The following is a 14,638-nucleotide window of genomic DNA, read 5'->3' as shown; positions in this document are numbered from 1 at the left end:
GGCATTATCCAATTAGTCCTAAATCTATTAGCACGTTGACCACGTTAGTGATTTCCGACGAAAACTGGCCGGAATTACTATATTGAAATTTCGCGCAAAAGTTTAGCATTAAATTGACAAAATTGAAAAGTTTAGGATTGAATTGGTATCCGTATAATAGATTTACGATGGATCAGGTGATTTTCCCGCCTTCATGCCATACTCCCATTTTGACATTTTTATATCATTGCAAAATAAAATTTTGATAATCAAATTTCCTGTAATTTGTACACTAGAACCATCATAGAAATTTGCGTAATACACCGTCTTTTTTAAGAACCAAATTCTTCATTTCATAATTTCTTTCGCCGTCTCAAAAGCTTGCATCGCCAATATTATCCAATTCATTACAATGATCGATTGTTTCTCTCATACATTCATTATTTGGAGTATCTCACGAAGCCCGCCAAAAGCATCGGTTCATGTCTAGTATATCATGTTTGCTACCGTGATAGAAGCATATAAACCGATTTTTCATTTCGACAAAAATAGATCTAATCAAATGTGTTGAGAATACAATATGATTTCATTTCATGAACTTACAATAATCATATTTATTGTGATATTCCTTGTTCTTAGTGGGAACTCTTCTCCTATAGTTTTCCATGAATTATGCTCAGCCACGGGCAAGCATTTGGTTTTTGTTCATGAAGCATCCATTCTTCACTGCAACAACAACATCACTTTCAATTGTTTAGGGTTTCTACCGTTGGTTGTTTTGTCTTGCTCTTGTCATTGTCTTTGGCTGCTCGAAAACATCATTTTTGTCTTGGATGCTTTCCAAGGAGATTTACTAGCAATTCGATATCAAAATAATATATCTAATCTGTAAATTTTTTTTTAAAAAATCTACTTATTCGACATTGCATATAGAAATTACTGAAAATGTGTATAATTGCGAAGCATTACAGTTTAAGAGATCGGGGCTGATATGAACGAGGGTCTTTTTAGCGAGTGTCTCGAGATGCTCGTCAAGTATACTCGATAAGAAAACACGTCGATTTTCGACGTGCTTACTACACACAACACGAGGGAGGCGGCGCATTGAAAACCACAGTCTTTCCTTAAACAGAGCAATACCATTATCGATAACGTCAATGCCAGATGACCTACGAAATGAGAAATTCATTTTCCCATCTGTCGCTTTTAGCCCCACATGAACTTAATTAGCGTGTCGATAACCACCAAACGCCCCGGAACAGAGCTACCAATCATGCTAATCATTGTTAAACCGCTTTCTTAAAAGTCTCGATTAATTGCACATTCCTCGGATATTCCCTAAATCAAACTATCTTGTTGCATTCCCCCCGACCAAATAATTCAATGAGATCGCACCAAGGTGCGATTCCTAACGTAATAATTTACGTAGCATAGCATTTATTTTTTCCCCCAGCCAAATAAATGAAGCACAGGCAAAATTATTATTAGCTTAAATTAGCCCACCCCGGCGGTGATAATGACATTCTAGTAATCGTGTAGCCTTTTGCCAACCGCCGACAAGCTAGCAACTACTCCCCATAATGACGGAATCTTGACCTTCCAATTCCGTTGACTATCCGTTGAATTTCGAAACGCGAACCAACGGCGTAAAAGCGCTCTTTCCCCCGCTCGAGCCGCTCGACCGTTGCGAAAGGAACGCCGATTGAAAAAACCGTTACGAGCAAAAAGAAAATCGAAGCTGTTGGGAAAAAGAAGGCCTGCTTTAGGGACGCGTCCCCACAGGAAGGATCCCAAGCGTCGGGAAGGCTTGATCTGTCTGTCAATCGAGTGATGGGAGCCGTCTGATTTGATGGTTTCATGTGAATTATCCACGGATCTCACGGTTCAATAAAAATCAACAAAAACAATAAAAATATAGCCGAAAAAGTCTTAAACCTATTATTTGGTGACTATTACTAATGTGTCAATTTAGTAACGAACCTTAAACGATAACATTTTGATAATTTGCCAATTTAGTCTTTCAGGCTACATGGCACCGATCGTCCTATATGGTCTACCGGAGCTAACGCAACAATTTTTGCAAATTTTTCTTTTACTTTTATGAATTTTCGTTCTTTTATTTTCCCTTTTTTTTTCCCTCCGTCAGCCATCGCCAGGGGCCTCAATGACCTCGTCGGGTTTGGCGAGGACCGCCTTTGCCAGCCTTGGGTGAGGATGGCCCTTGCTTGGGCTAGCGAATGTTTTTATGGAATGAAGATTTATGTTTTATCCAAAGGAAAAAAAAAAGGAAAGGCAAAGGTGCTATGCTTGTATTTTTCAATCATGATTGAAGAAGAACCCTTCAAATTAATTGGGAATTCGTGGCCACAAACCAAACTTTGTTCACACATTTGAATTTAATCACACTTAGAAAATGCTAATCTATCGTCCCACTGTCTCTCTACCATATGCCAGCTTGATCATCATTGTCACCAACTCCTTTTACAAGCGCCACAATCGCCGGCGACACCTCTTGACCTCGCTAACCAATCTCGATCCCTCTCTCTTTCAGATCACACGGTACACGAATGATGGAAATGTATGGCATCGCGAATGATGACGCTTTAACGGTGGTTGAGAAGAGAGAGAGAGAGAGATGGGAATCTATGTGGAAATTAGTGGTAAAACAGTTTATCTCAGCTAAGCTAAATTGATGCGTTGAATGCGATTAAGGACACGCTTAAAATGGTTTAAAAACAAAAAGGCGCGCACAAATCCATGTAGGGAAAAGTTAAACATGTGACCCTCGAAAAATCAATTCGAAAGCGCCACCCATCACATGCAAACACGAGTAAGAGGGCGAGGGCCATTTCCGTCAATTCGACCTGGCGGAGGTGGTGGGGAAAAAAAGCAAGAAGACAGCATCGGCAAAGCAGCGTATGCCAGCACCGTCGCAGAAGCCCTTTTAACGTTTTCCAGCTGTGACCAAAACCCCACCCAAGTGGACCCCACCCTTAACCATGGTTGAATCCCCTGACCAATCCTGGTTAGCCTCCCGCTGCCTCTCTATTAATCACCCCTCGCTCACTCCACTCACGGCCTTCACTCTCGCTCTTTCTCGCTCTGTTCTCGCAGCAACTACTAAAGTGCTAACCTTCACCATGTGCGCACTACGCCCCCTCGCCGCCTTCCTCCTCCTCCTGTGCTCCGCCGCCGCCGTCGTCTCTGCCCACAACATCACCGCGATCCTCGAGGGCTTCCCCGAGTACTCGCTCTTCAACTCCTACCTCAGCCAGACCAAGCTGGCCGACGAGATCAACAGCCGCCAGACCATCACCGTCCTCGCCCTCGACAACGGCGCCATGGCCGACCTCGCCGGCAAGAAGCCCCTCTCCGTCATCAAGAACGAGCTCGCCATCCACGTCGTCCTCGACTACTTCGACCCCCAGAAGCTCCACCAGATCCCCAAGGGCTCCACCCTCTCCACCACCCTGTACCAGACCACCGGGAACGCCCCCGGCAACACCGGCTTCGTCAACATCACCGACCTCCAGGGCGGTAAGGTGGGGTTCGGCGCCGCCGCCCCCGGGTCGAAGCTCGACTCGTCGTACACCAAGTCGGTGAAGCAGATCCCCTACAACATCTCCGTGCTCCAGATCAGCGCCCCCATCATGGTCCCGGCGATCCTCGCCGCCCCGGCGCCGTCGTCGTCGGACGCGAACGTGACGGCGCTGCTCGAGAAGGCCGGGTGCAAGACGTTCGCGAGCCTCCTCGTGTCGAGCGGCGTCATCAAGACGTACCAGACGGCGATGGCGAAGGGCCTGACGGTGTTCGCGCCCAACGACGAGTCGTTCAAGGCCAAGGGCGTGCCCGACCTGAGCAAGTTCACCAATGCCGAGCTCGTGTCGCTCCTGCTGTACCACGCGGTGGCGGACTACACCCCCATCGGCTCCCTGAAGACGAGCAACGCCCCGATCAGCACCCTCGCCACGAACGGCGCCGGCAAGTACGACTTCTCCGTGAAGACCGCCGGCGACTCCGTCACGCTCGACACCGGGGTCGACTCCTCGCGGGTGGCCAGCACGGTGCTCGACTCCACGCCCGTCGCGATCTTCACCGTCGACAGCGTCCTCCTCCCCGCCGAGCTGTTCGGCAAGTCCCCCTCCCCCGCGCCGGCGCCGGAGCCCGTGACCGCGCCTTCCCTGGCCCCGGTCAGCCCAGCTCCGGACCCGGCGGCGAAGGCCCCGTCGCCCCTGGCGGCCTCGCCTCCGGCACCTCCCACGGCGACGCCGGGGGATGCTCCGGCGGCCGGCCCGGCGGCGGTGGAGTCCGCGGACAGCAAGTCGGACAACGCGGCCGGCGACTCGAGGGCTCCGGCATTGCTTGCGGCGGTCGTCGCCGTCTCCGCCACCGTGGTTTCTTCTCTCCTCATGTCCTGAGTTGTAATTTCCACGTCGATTTTTTTTTTGTCCCCCTCTTTTTTCTTTTCTTCATTTTCATTTTTTTGGCCACTTCTTCTCACCCTTCCGCTGTTGCCTTTGCTCCTCTTTCTTCGCTGAGACATTCGATTAATTTAATTTTATGCCGAATTTCTTTTATTAGTATTATTAATTTTAATTCTCCAAAAAAAAAAAAAAAGCTGACCTGAGCTGAGCTGAGTGCAAGCGAGCACCGACATTCTGCGATGGTGATTGCGATCGGGTGTTACGCGGCGCATCATTACGACCCTGTGGTGGAACTTTTTGTCGGTAGTACTGTTGGCGATGCGGAAAAAAGGACCGGACCGAAGCGCGAGCCGCGCTGGAATTGACAGCGAGGCCACGTGGAGGGGCATGGACGGTGGGGTCCAGTTCCATTTGGACGGTGCGGGATGGAGTGGGGCCCGGGCTTACCACCGTTTCCCAACCATTTTCCGTATTTTTGCTTCTTGGCCCTTTCTTTAGAGAAATTCGAGATTGTCCCCCCGACCTCATGGGAAAGATTTGCAATTTCACCCGATCGGGTCGGGAATTCGACGAGCGTAGCCACGTTGAATGTTCATTTCGCTGAAGGAAAAACGCGGCATCGGTTCGATCCGGGGTAATTCGACTTGAACAGAATGAAGTTTCTCGCCGGGTGGACGGCGAAATGGGGGGGTTAAAATGAAATTTGGCACTTTTTGGGAGGACCGAAGAGAAATTGGCACTCGTTGTTATTAGACACCCCGTGCACTTACCAGGAGTAGTAATAGTAGTAGACGGGTGAATGGGAGGCGTCCACGTGTCCTTTCGTTTTCGATTTGGTATCACCCGCGCGGATGCGAGTGGTGGGGTCTCGGTGAGCTGTGAGAGTGGTCCCGCGTTCAATTCGCGCTTCTGCATGTTGGGTGGGACGAGTGCCGCCCCGACCCCAAGCATGTAGCAAAGATCGACAGGAGATGGTGGACCCATCGGATGGGGGATTGCAACCCGTGCCCACCGGTTTCGCGGCGAAAGAAGGGCCGCTCGACCGGTAAAGATTCTCTTGTGATCGAACGTGTCTGTTTCTTGCTCATTATGGACTATGTATGATTGATTATTGTAGGACGGGGTCGAAATGTAGTCGCTGTTAAAGGGCGGGCTAAGCCCGAGAGGGCTCGAGAATAGACATCGCGAGGGTCGTTATGTGACCTCCTTATCAAGTAGAGGGATGAACGCGTCATTATGGTTTCATGTTTAGAGGTCCTCGTAATTTTTTTTTTCTCAAATGCCACAAAAATGATCGTACATATTCCATTGGAAGTGAAAAGCAATGCTGGATAACTTATTCGCCGCTGAGACAACACGGTTCAGGCATGCACGTAGCGGGCTAGTTATGCTAAAAAAGAAGCGTTGATTAAGGTGGTCGTGCACGAAAGCAAGTGGGTTGTCACTCGATGAGTGAGCACTATTTATTTGAAAAAGTTAAAAAGCGAGATAAATGAAAATTTTCTTTTAATAAGTTGCTTGATTTTATATTTGTGGGAAGGCAAAAACTCCAACCTTTTTTTACATAAAAAAATCATCATCATGGTATCATGTGCATCATTTTATGTTGCCTGAGAAGCTTTTTTCAGACTATCTAATTAATCGTTCTTCATATGGTTCCGTCATCGCGACCAGTTATTTTAGGGTAAACAACTAAAAAGAAAAGGATTTCAATTATTAACACTATTTCCTTCGTACACACTATGCTCGTGCCTGATTAATGGGGGCAAAGTCCCACCTCGGCCAATTAAGGAGATATTCCAAGGCTTATAATGAGTTGTGTTCCTTATCCCGACAAGCTAGGTTTTTGAGATGAGCTTTTCCACCCTTTATAACGTGTCACCGATCCAAGATTCGAGATGGATTTTGAATGATTTTAAGCGGAGAATACGGATATGAATTTCAATAGGCCTTTTTTCTCCTGTGGAAATGTGAATATGCATCGGGTCCTTTTTTTGGGCTTTACGTTCTCCATGGACTTGTGCTACTTATCTCCATGTTTAATAGGAAATATGAGTATCATGTGGATCCATTCCACTTAACTTTTCTCTAATTGTGAAAATCTGCACGAATTACTCCCCATGTGGATTCCACAAAGTATGTGGATCATCTATCGTTTAAAGTGCTTCCTTAGGCATCTCGATCCGTTTTTATCGTTGAGTACGCGTCATTTACGTATTCTGACTGTTGAAAATTGAACGAGACGCGAATGGGAGGACCGTGTGAGGTAGAAGATCCGCATCGATCGCTCCGGAATATCATTGAATGCGACATAGTTTGCTCAAATTATTCAACCAGACTATCGTGATGATAAGATCTTTTCGTACTTTGTGGCGTCCAGACTTCACAGGGTGAGCAATAAGCGGTCAAGTGCACCAGAATTATTGTGAGCTGAAATGAACATGCACAAACATCAAATACCAAAAAAACGAAGGTAAGATGGCATACGTGCTGAAGGCGGAGGTCGAAGCTATGCCGGAGCGGGGCAAAACGGCTGCAGAGAGCACCGGTGATCGCTGGACGCTCCACATGTTATTTTGCGCTGCGGTTGCCGGAGTTAAGTCTTGAAATCATACTTATTATGATCTGAGTACTCGTGACCAAGTTTCGATAAGCCCTGTAAATCATATGAATAGCTGGAAGATATCTAGTTGTAGGGTAGTAGGCGAATCCGAAGACCTTCGACGGGAACCGGCGACGGATTATAGATAAATTTCTCGTCTGGTATGACCTTCTCGAGCTTGAACTTGGTCACCAGATTGTGCATGAAAACGAGTATTTCGAGCCGCGCGTACTCTTTTCCAGGGCACATGCGAGGTCCGCCTCCGAAGGGAACGAAGGTGAAAGGTGCAGGCCCGTTTCCTTCGAATCTCGAGGGATCGAACTTCTCCGGATCAGGGAAATACCTGGGGTTCTTGTGCGTGGAGTGCACCGTCCAAAATGTCTATTACACAGTCAGAATCACAATGCATCAGTCACAAGGCTGATTATTTATACACTCAATGCACAGCTTAGCATTTGGCGAGCACTCGACACATATTCGAAAATTACCTTCCATCCCTTTGGAATTGTATAACCGGCGAAAGTGAAATCTGTCGTTGCCTCTCTATACGCCCCTTGTGCAGGCGGCAACAATCTCATCGACTCGCAGAGCACGTTCCACGAATACTTCATCTTCTGGACGTCCTCCCAGTTGAGAAGTTCATCTGGACCCTTGGATTTGGCTATCTCCATTTGTTCTATGAACATAAGAAAAGTTTATTGTTAAGCAAATACTGAATGGACAGGCCTCAAGATTCAGCCTTCACAGGCAGATCGAGACATTGTGGGACTTAATAAAGTGCTCTCATCTGTTCTTTCTATTGTTACTTGATCCTCTCAAGACTAACTCAATGGGGTGGCATTTGATAAGTATATCAGAAGCGACCAAGTCGAATTTGAAGTTTATTACCTTGATGAACCCGCTCATAGATGTGGGGAAACTGAGCCAAATAATTCACTATGGCTGTGATTGAAGTGCTCGTGGTGTCGTGACTCGCAATGAGCAATCCCATGATCTTGTTGGAAGCGTCCATCTCGTAGAAAATGGTCCCGTCGTCGTCTCCTTCAAGAAGCGATCGAGACAAGAGGTCCCTCGCATTCGCGTCTTTGCCCTCCGAAATCTCCATCTTCCTTCGCCTAATTATGTTCAAGAGCTCTTGCCTCATGACTTTTCCTCCTTCCATTGCTCTGTTGAATGGCGTGCCCGGGATATTTATTGGCACCGCCATGAACCCGGGAGCGACTCGAGCAAACGAGTTGGCGAACTTCGACACAATCTTGGGATCTCTGATGTTCATGAACAAGCGACACGCCAAAGCGAAGGTATAGCTCTTTGAGAGAGGAAAGACCTGCACTTCCTTATGTGGAGACCAATCCGTCGCCAAGTGGTCCCTAGTCATGGAGTCCATGACGGGTATGTAATGTTGGAGGGCTTCGGGCTTCAGGAACTCCGACAAGAAGCTGCGCTTTTTCTTTGCATCCAACTTCTTTAGGGTTTCCTGAAACAAGCCGATCTTTATCATGGATTCGGGCCACCAGGAGGTGATGTACTTGTTATCGCCGGAGAACAGGAACTTGTTGCCGGAGGCGCTGCAGAACAAGGCCATGTCCTCCCCATACAAGTTGGTCCGGAAGACATCCGACGAGTACTTGGTGGTGCGATCGTTCACGAATTTCTCGGGACAGCCGCTCCTTCCGGCGGCCATGAATTCTAGCGTCTCGCCGAGGACAGGCCATCCTTTCGTTCCGGGTGGGAGGCGAGGAGTGACGCGCTTCTTCCAAAACACGAAGAAGAGAAGAGAAAGAGAGAGGTAGAGGAGGCAGGTGACATAGAAATCCATTTCGGTTCTTCTCTGATAATTCGGCAAGAAAAAGATAGACTAAGGATGAGAGTGGAGAGGAAAATCATCAGGCTTTATGTAGGGAAAAATTGGCGTGCTTTGGCCACTTATTTCAGTGAGCTCCATACAAGCAGACAGACGGTGTCACGTGACACCGTCTGTTTGCTTGTATGGAGCTCACTGAAATAAGGGCTAGTCTAAGAAAGAAATTTTGTTGTGGGACTCTTCAATTTCAGTGTGAAGACCCAACCACCAATCAGATCAAAGGGGCAAATTTAGTTTTGACCCGAAATCTGATTCAAGATATCGCCTGATACAAACGAGGGAAAGACTTGGACTATTTGAGTCTAAATAACGGGCACATTCTATTGGCCTATCCGCTTGATTTCCTCATGGGTCACTGTTTCCATAGGTTCTTATAACAGAGTATCCAATTAACATGAACAACTGAGGTGCTGACAAAGTGATAATGAAATATGGAAGGTACTATGTATGTATGTCTTGCCGGAGATGTTCTGCAATTTCAACATATCGCTTAAGCCTCCCTGTTATTATTATTTTTTTTGTTGAGAATGCATTCGTTTAGCTAAAAATGATTGCTTCTATCGTTTAGAAAAATTAGTCAACAGAAAATGTTTTCATCATCGATAACAATTTATGCCTAACTATTTTCGTAGGCAATGAAAAAAATTTTAATTTATTTATTTTTGTAAGCGATATAAGCGATTATTTTTTAAAAATTATTTTTTCAAATCACTCATTTTTCGTGAAATGAAATCCTAAGAGATGTCAAGCAAATAGGCATTTTTTTTCAAAAGGGCAAAAATGGTCATACATCGACAAGATACAAATTAGAAGTCCCATGGGAGGACTTTTTTTGCCTGCATAAGGACCAAACTTGAGAGACCCACGGGAATACTTTTGCGCATCTTGTAGATTGACTAATAAGAAGTCCCTAGCAGTATACGTAGTCTTGGAATCACCAAAATTAAGAGATGGTAATCATCGATTGAAAATATTTTTAGATTTTATATATCATGTTCAAGTTGCAAGTGAGCATAAATCTCTTAGGAACTATAGAAGCTCCGACAAACCGTGAACTTGTTGCGGCAGAAACATGGCACTAAGAGATGGCCTTAGATTAGAATTAGCCAAATAATATGACCCGTTTACACGGATTCATTGGCCCTACTTGCAAAGGAAGAACATCTGCAGTTTGTTATTTATTTCTCTGTTCCAGATGTTATTAAAGACCTTTTGTATGTAGACTCCGCTGGGAGTACATATACTTCAGACCGATGAAACTTGACTTGTTTTGTTTAATGCAGTTCTGTTATTTACAGAAGAAAAGGAGGGAAAAAAGCTTTATCTTTGGTAAATAGGTATTCATCATTCTTTGATTCCTTTCCAAACATTCATTGTGCGTTATCGCATCAAAAGTTAATCTCGATGTGAGAAAATTCCATTCCCATTCTTCACTCCCATTGTATAATGACACTAGCATTTTAGCACGCGCGATGGCGGGTTACTTGAAGATCATGAATTTTTGAATTCAAGTTTATATAGTGCAGTCCAATTGTAAATGTTAATTATATAATATGATGTTTAGCGTGATACGGTGTGCAGAATACATTGATCGTACAAAACTTGTTAGCTCAATTCATTTGTAATCTCGGTTGAGTTTCGATCTGGTCAATTGGTTTCATCCAAGTAATTAATCGATCAATTTTGTATTGAAAATAGCTAAGTAAGGATGAAAGCTTAATTACTACGTGAAATACATGCATACGGCGAGTAAGGAATGAATGAACATCTTGGAAATTATAATTGTTTTTATTATTTTCCATGGAAGTTATATACTATCCAACTATAATTTTAAATAATATAATATGATACTTAAGGAGTACTATTTTACGAATATCCACTATACATAAATATATATCTATATATATATATCTATTTTATCATTAATTACTTACTTGTTATAAAATTTTTATGGATCATAAGTGGTTAGGCCTTTCCTGTATTGGTTTTTTGCCTTCGTATACTCCAAGAGTCCATCCTAGTGCAATATCTTTAAGATGGTATTCTGTTTATAAGTTTGTGAAACAACAATGACATTTACGCTTAGATATATGATGCTGGAGTGCTGCATGTATATGAGATTGTCAAACTTTAGCTTTCCCGGAGAAATCATTTGGTTGATATACTTGTGTATCAAATTATGGGTAAATAAATTATTTATATTTGCTACCAAAAACCAACTCGTGTTTGGACATTTTTTTCTTATGTTTACCTCACTTGATCGGGGTAATTTATATTGTCAATAACATAAGCGTAAAAGATGGACTGAAGGAGATGATCTTTATGTTTTATTCGATGTTTTCGACCAAAGCAATTTTTTTTTTATATTTGAATATAATTCATTATCAACTGATACTAATTTTTATATTTTTTCGAATATGTCCTTGTTAAAATTAATAGAATAATCTCCTATTAGTCAAATTTGCCGCCCCGCCAGCCACCCCCCCACGCAACAAAAAAAGACGATTCTTGTGGAAGGAGATTCCTTCATCAATATCTTGTCTCTTTGATTTTTATCTATGTTTCTCTTGATTCTTGGGAAATATTTTTTATAAACTTTCATAAATCATTATCCAATTCTTTTTAGGGCAAAAGCCACCAAAAACCCTAAACTATGCCCACTGTGATATATTTACCCTAGACTTTTTTCCGTGACACAAAAAAATTCCGCTTTTGTACCTGTGTGACACATTTAGGGTGCACATGAATACCATTCTGTGCCCGGGAGCTATTTCTGAACAGAAATGATTTTTTTTTATTATGTACCCGGAAACAATTTCTGAGTATTTGAAGGCGTTTGATAAACTGTCCAAAATTTCTATTCCTAGAGTAGAAAAGAACAGAAATGCGTTTGGTAACTACACAAAATTTCTGTTCCCAAATAATATTTTAATAATATTTTTGAATTGTTTAATTTTTTTTTTCTTTTTACCCATTTTCTTCTTTGGCCATGGCCGGTCGCAGGCGACCGGCGACCGGCCATAGCCCGGGGCCAGCGAGGGCGTCACGGCCCTCGCCGGCCGCCGGCGGAGGCGAGGTCAGCCGCTCGCGGCGAGGGCGAGGCCGGACTCGCCGCCCGGGCGAGGCGGCCTTGCCCAGAGACGGCGAGGTCGGCTTCAGTGGTCATGACGACGAGGCTCGGCCTGCCAGATCTGGGCGAGGCCGAGCCTGCCAGATCCGGGCGAGGCCGAGCCTCGCCGCCCTAGGCGAGGCCGACCTCGCCGTCGCGACCGACGGCGAGGCTCGACCTCGCCTCGATCTAGGCGAGGGTCCGCCTCGCCCCCGCGGCGAGGGGCGACCCTCGCTCCGCTGGCGACCGCGAGGGCCGTGACGCCCTCGCCGGCCTTGGGCTGCGGCCGGTTGCCGGCCGCCGGCCCAGCCCAGGGAAGAACAACACAAAAATAAGAAAAGAAAAAAAAGAAAAAGAAGAAAAAAAACCGATTCTCAAAATTGTGCCGAGAAATAAGAAGCAACTTTTTTTTACTTCTTGTTTCTCTTTCAAAACTGTTTATCGGCATAAATTTTTGCAAAAATGTGCCAAGGAACAAAAAGTTTACCAAACGCATTTCTGTTCCCAAACTATTTCTGGGAACAAAAAAACAGAAATTTTCACTATTTGGCACGTTACCAAACGGGCCCTTAGTTTCCGTTAAAATTCTGTCTATGAAAATCGTTAAAAATTTGCTTACTTGGATGCTAGAGAAGCAATCAATGTTGACATAGTGCCCACATGGCTTAAATGAAATAAAAATGACGTTGTTTTGACAGAAAAATCGTCTAACAAAACTTTCATGGAAGGTAAATGTGTCGTTATCCCGAGATGTTTTGTAATTTCAATACATTGCCTAAGTCTCCATGTTTTTTTTTTAAAGTAATGTTAAGAGTTAGAAACAAATATGCATTTTTTTTCAAATGGCCACACATCCACGAGCGAGAAATTAGATCGCATTCTCATGCATGCTGTAATTAATTGTTCATGTGCAGTCATAATTACATAGTTGATCCCTTAAATGGCATCTCATATTTTTTCCACGAGAAGACCAAACTTGAGAGGCCAGCGAAAAGACCTTTGCCCTTTGACAAAAAAAAAAAAAGTAGACTTTTGCCATTTTTCACATTGATGAACAGGAGTAATTCTCCATTTCCTAAGAATATTTCTAATAGTAGAATCACGGACAACAAAGATGATAACCATAGATCGAAAATATTTTCAAATTTTATGTATCATCACCTTGTTTAATGATACAATATATGTGATTACGATAAATTGCAAATAAGCATAAATCTCTTGGAAACTAACTATAGAACCTCCAATAGAAAGTGAACACAATAGAGTTGATTAAAAGGACTAGTGGTACTAGAGAGAATACTGCTACTGAGGTCTACGCTGACAACATGATTCTTGAATTCGTCACACTCCATAACCTCCCATGAGCACTTATCTCCATTTCCACTTAGTGACAACGATTTGAGTTTTGGATAAATGCAATAAGAATATGGTCAGTTGATTTTGAGACTCGTCTTAAATCATATCAAGGCCGAGCTCTCATCAGCGCAACACATTGGATTAGCGAAGCAATTATGGAACACCGAGATAAAAAATTGATCCTAGTATAAAGCATGTACTCTAAGGACGGTGACATGATATTGTCTTTTTTGTGTGTGTGTTTGTATTAGAGTACTTATGTCATAGAAGAGCCAAAGGAGACTGTGATGCCATAGCTTTTATGCATTGCAATTTTTGTGGATAAGAATTCTGAGGTTTCTTCTTAGCCACCCCATATCTTCATGTGATTGGACACGTGGGGTTGATTAAAGACAAGATGTTAAAGTCTTTTGGGCTCACGATTTTTCTTTGGATGACTTATCATCTTCACATAAGTAGGGTCATTGACAATCATGGCTACCAAAATCTAGGGTCTTTTTTTTTTGTTTGCACAGCTTCTAAGGGCTAGTCTACGAAAGTAATTTTTTATCAACTCTTCAATTTCAGTGTCAATAACCTACCTCCGATCAGATTAAAGGGCAAATTTAATTTGTACTCGAAATCTAATTCAAGATATTGCCTGATACAAACAAGTAAAAAAGTTCGATATTTTGGGCGTAAATAACAAGCGCATGCTATCGGTCTAGCCGCTTGACTCCCTGACGGGTCATTGTTGCTAGAGTTTTTTATAATCAATAACCAATTAACATGAAAAATGGAAATACTTATGATATGACGAAGATGTTGTGCAATTTTAAAATTGAGATACTTATAAGCAAATAGTCAATTTTTTTTTTCCAAAAGGGAAAGAAATGGTCGCACATCCACAAGGTAGAAATTGGGTCAGATTCTCATGCATGCCATGATTGATCGTTCATGTGCAGTCATAATGGCATAGTTAGTCCCCTAAAATGGCATCTCACATTTTTTCCACAAAAATGTGATAGGTTCTACGTCTTGGCCAAGTTTTCATTGTTTTCTAAATTTGGATCGGGTCAATTACCCTTGTGCACAATGTCAGCATCAATTACCCTTGTAATTCGCAAGCCTTTTTGGAAAAGAAATGATCATTTGTGTTATGCCCAGATGATGTAAAAGAAAATGATCTTGCAATGTGAGGTTATGGTTATTGCATTGACTTCCTTGAATAACGGATGGGATTGAGGGATTGGAAACTCGATCTTTGCTCATTTAAAAAAAAATGATCATTTGTGTTATTAACGAAAAAAACTTGGGTTTCACCG

The 14,638-nt window shown here is 43.6% G+C and overlaps 2 protein-coding genes across 2 annotated transcripts; one reads left to right on the top strand and one right to left on the bottom strand.

The window, feature by feature from the left end:
• The first annotated feature begins 2,963 nt into the window (after positions 1-2,963).
• On the top strand, positions 2,964-4,556 carry LOC115668326 (fasciclin-like arabinogalactan protein 8). Its single transcript, XM_030589792.2, has one exon. The coding sequence runs from the start codon at positions 2,979-2,981 to the stop codon at positions 4,395-4,397; it is 1,419 nt and encodes a 472-aa protein (XP_030445652.2). The 5' UTR covers positions 2,964-2,978; the 3' UTR covers positions 4,398-4,556.
• A 2,191-nt stretch (positions 4,557-6,747) lies between these two features.
• Positions 6,748-8,881, bottom strand: LOC115666901 (beta-amyrin 28-monooxygenase-like). Its single transcript, XM_056317673.1, has 3 exons — positions 7,894-8,881; positions 7,494-7,681; positions 6,748-7,386 (listed from the first exon to the last, which is right to left on the bottom strand). Exons 1-3 carry the CDS (start codon positions 8,822-8,824, stop codon positions 7,090-7,092), a joined length of 1,416 nt encoding a protein of 471 aa, XP_056173648.1. The 5' UTR covers positions 8,825-8,881; the 3' UTR covers positions 6,748-7,089.
• Between the last annotated feature and the right edge of the window lie 5,757 nt (positions 8,882-14,638).

This window comes from Syzygium oleosum, unplaced genomic scaffold (genome assembly GCF_021117445.2).
Source record: "Syzygium oleosum isolate NSW1041296 unplaced genomic scaffold, Sole_v2.1 Sole_v2.14, whole genome shotgun sequence".
In the NCBI taxonomy this organism is placed as follows: Eukaryota; Viridiplantae; Streptophyta; class Magnoliopsida; order Myrtales; family Myrtaceae; genus Syzygium; species Syzygium oleosum.
Note: the sequence above shows the minus strand (reverse complement) of the source record. Positions and strands in the feature narration are given on the sequence as shown.

What these genes read in the sequence shown, in the direction of transcription:
- LOC115668326 (XM_030589792.2), top strand. Translation starts at nt 2,979, where the DNA reads ATGGTTGAATCCCCTGACCAATCCTGGTTAGCCTCCCGCTGCCTCTCT.
- LOC115666901 (XM_056317673.1), bottom strand. Translation starts at nt 8,824, where the DNA reads ATGGATTTCTATGTCACCTGCCTCCTCTACCTCTCTCTTTCTCTTCTC. An exon ending in CTATGAGCGGGTTCATCAAG is followed by an intron (nt 7,682 to 7,893) that starts GTAATAAACTTC and finishes TTATGTTCATAG; the next exon opens with AACAAATGGAGATAGCCAAA. An exon ending in CAATTCCAAAGGGATGGAAG is followed by an intron (nt 7,387 to 7,493) that starts GTAATTTTCGAA and finishes ACTGTGTAATAG; the next exon opens with ACATTTTGGACGGTGCACTC.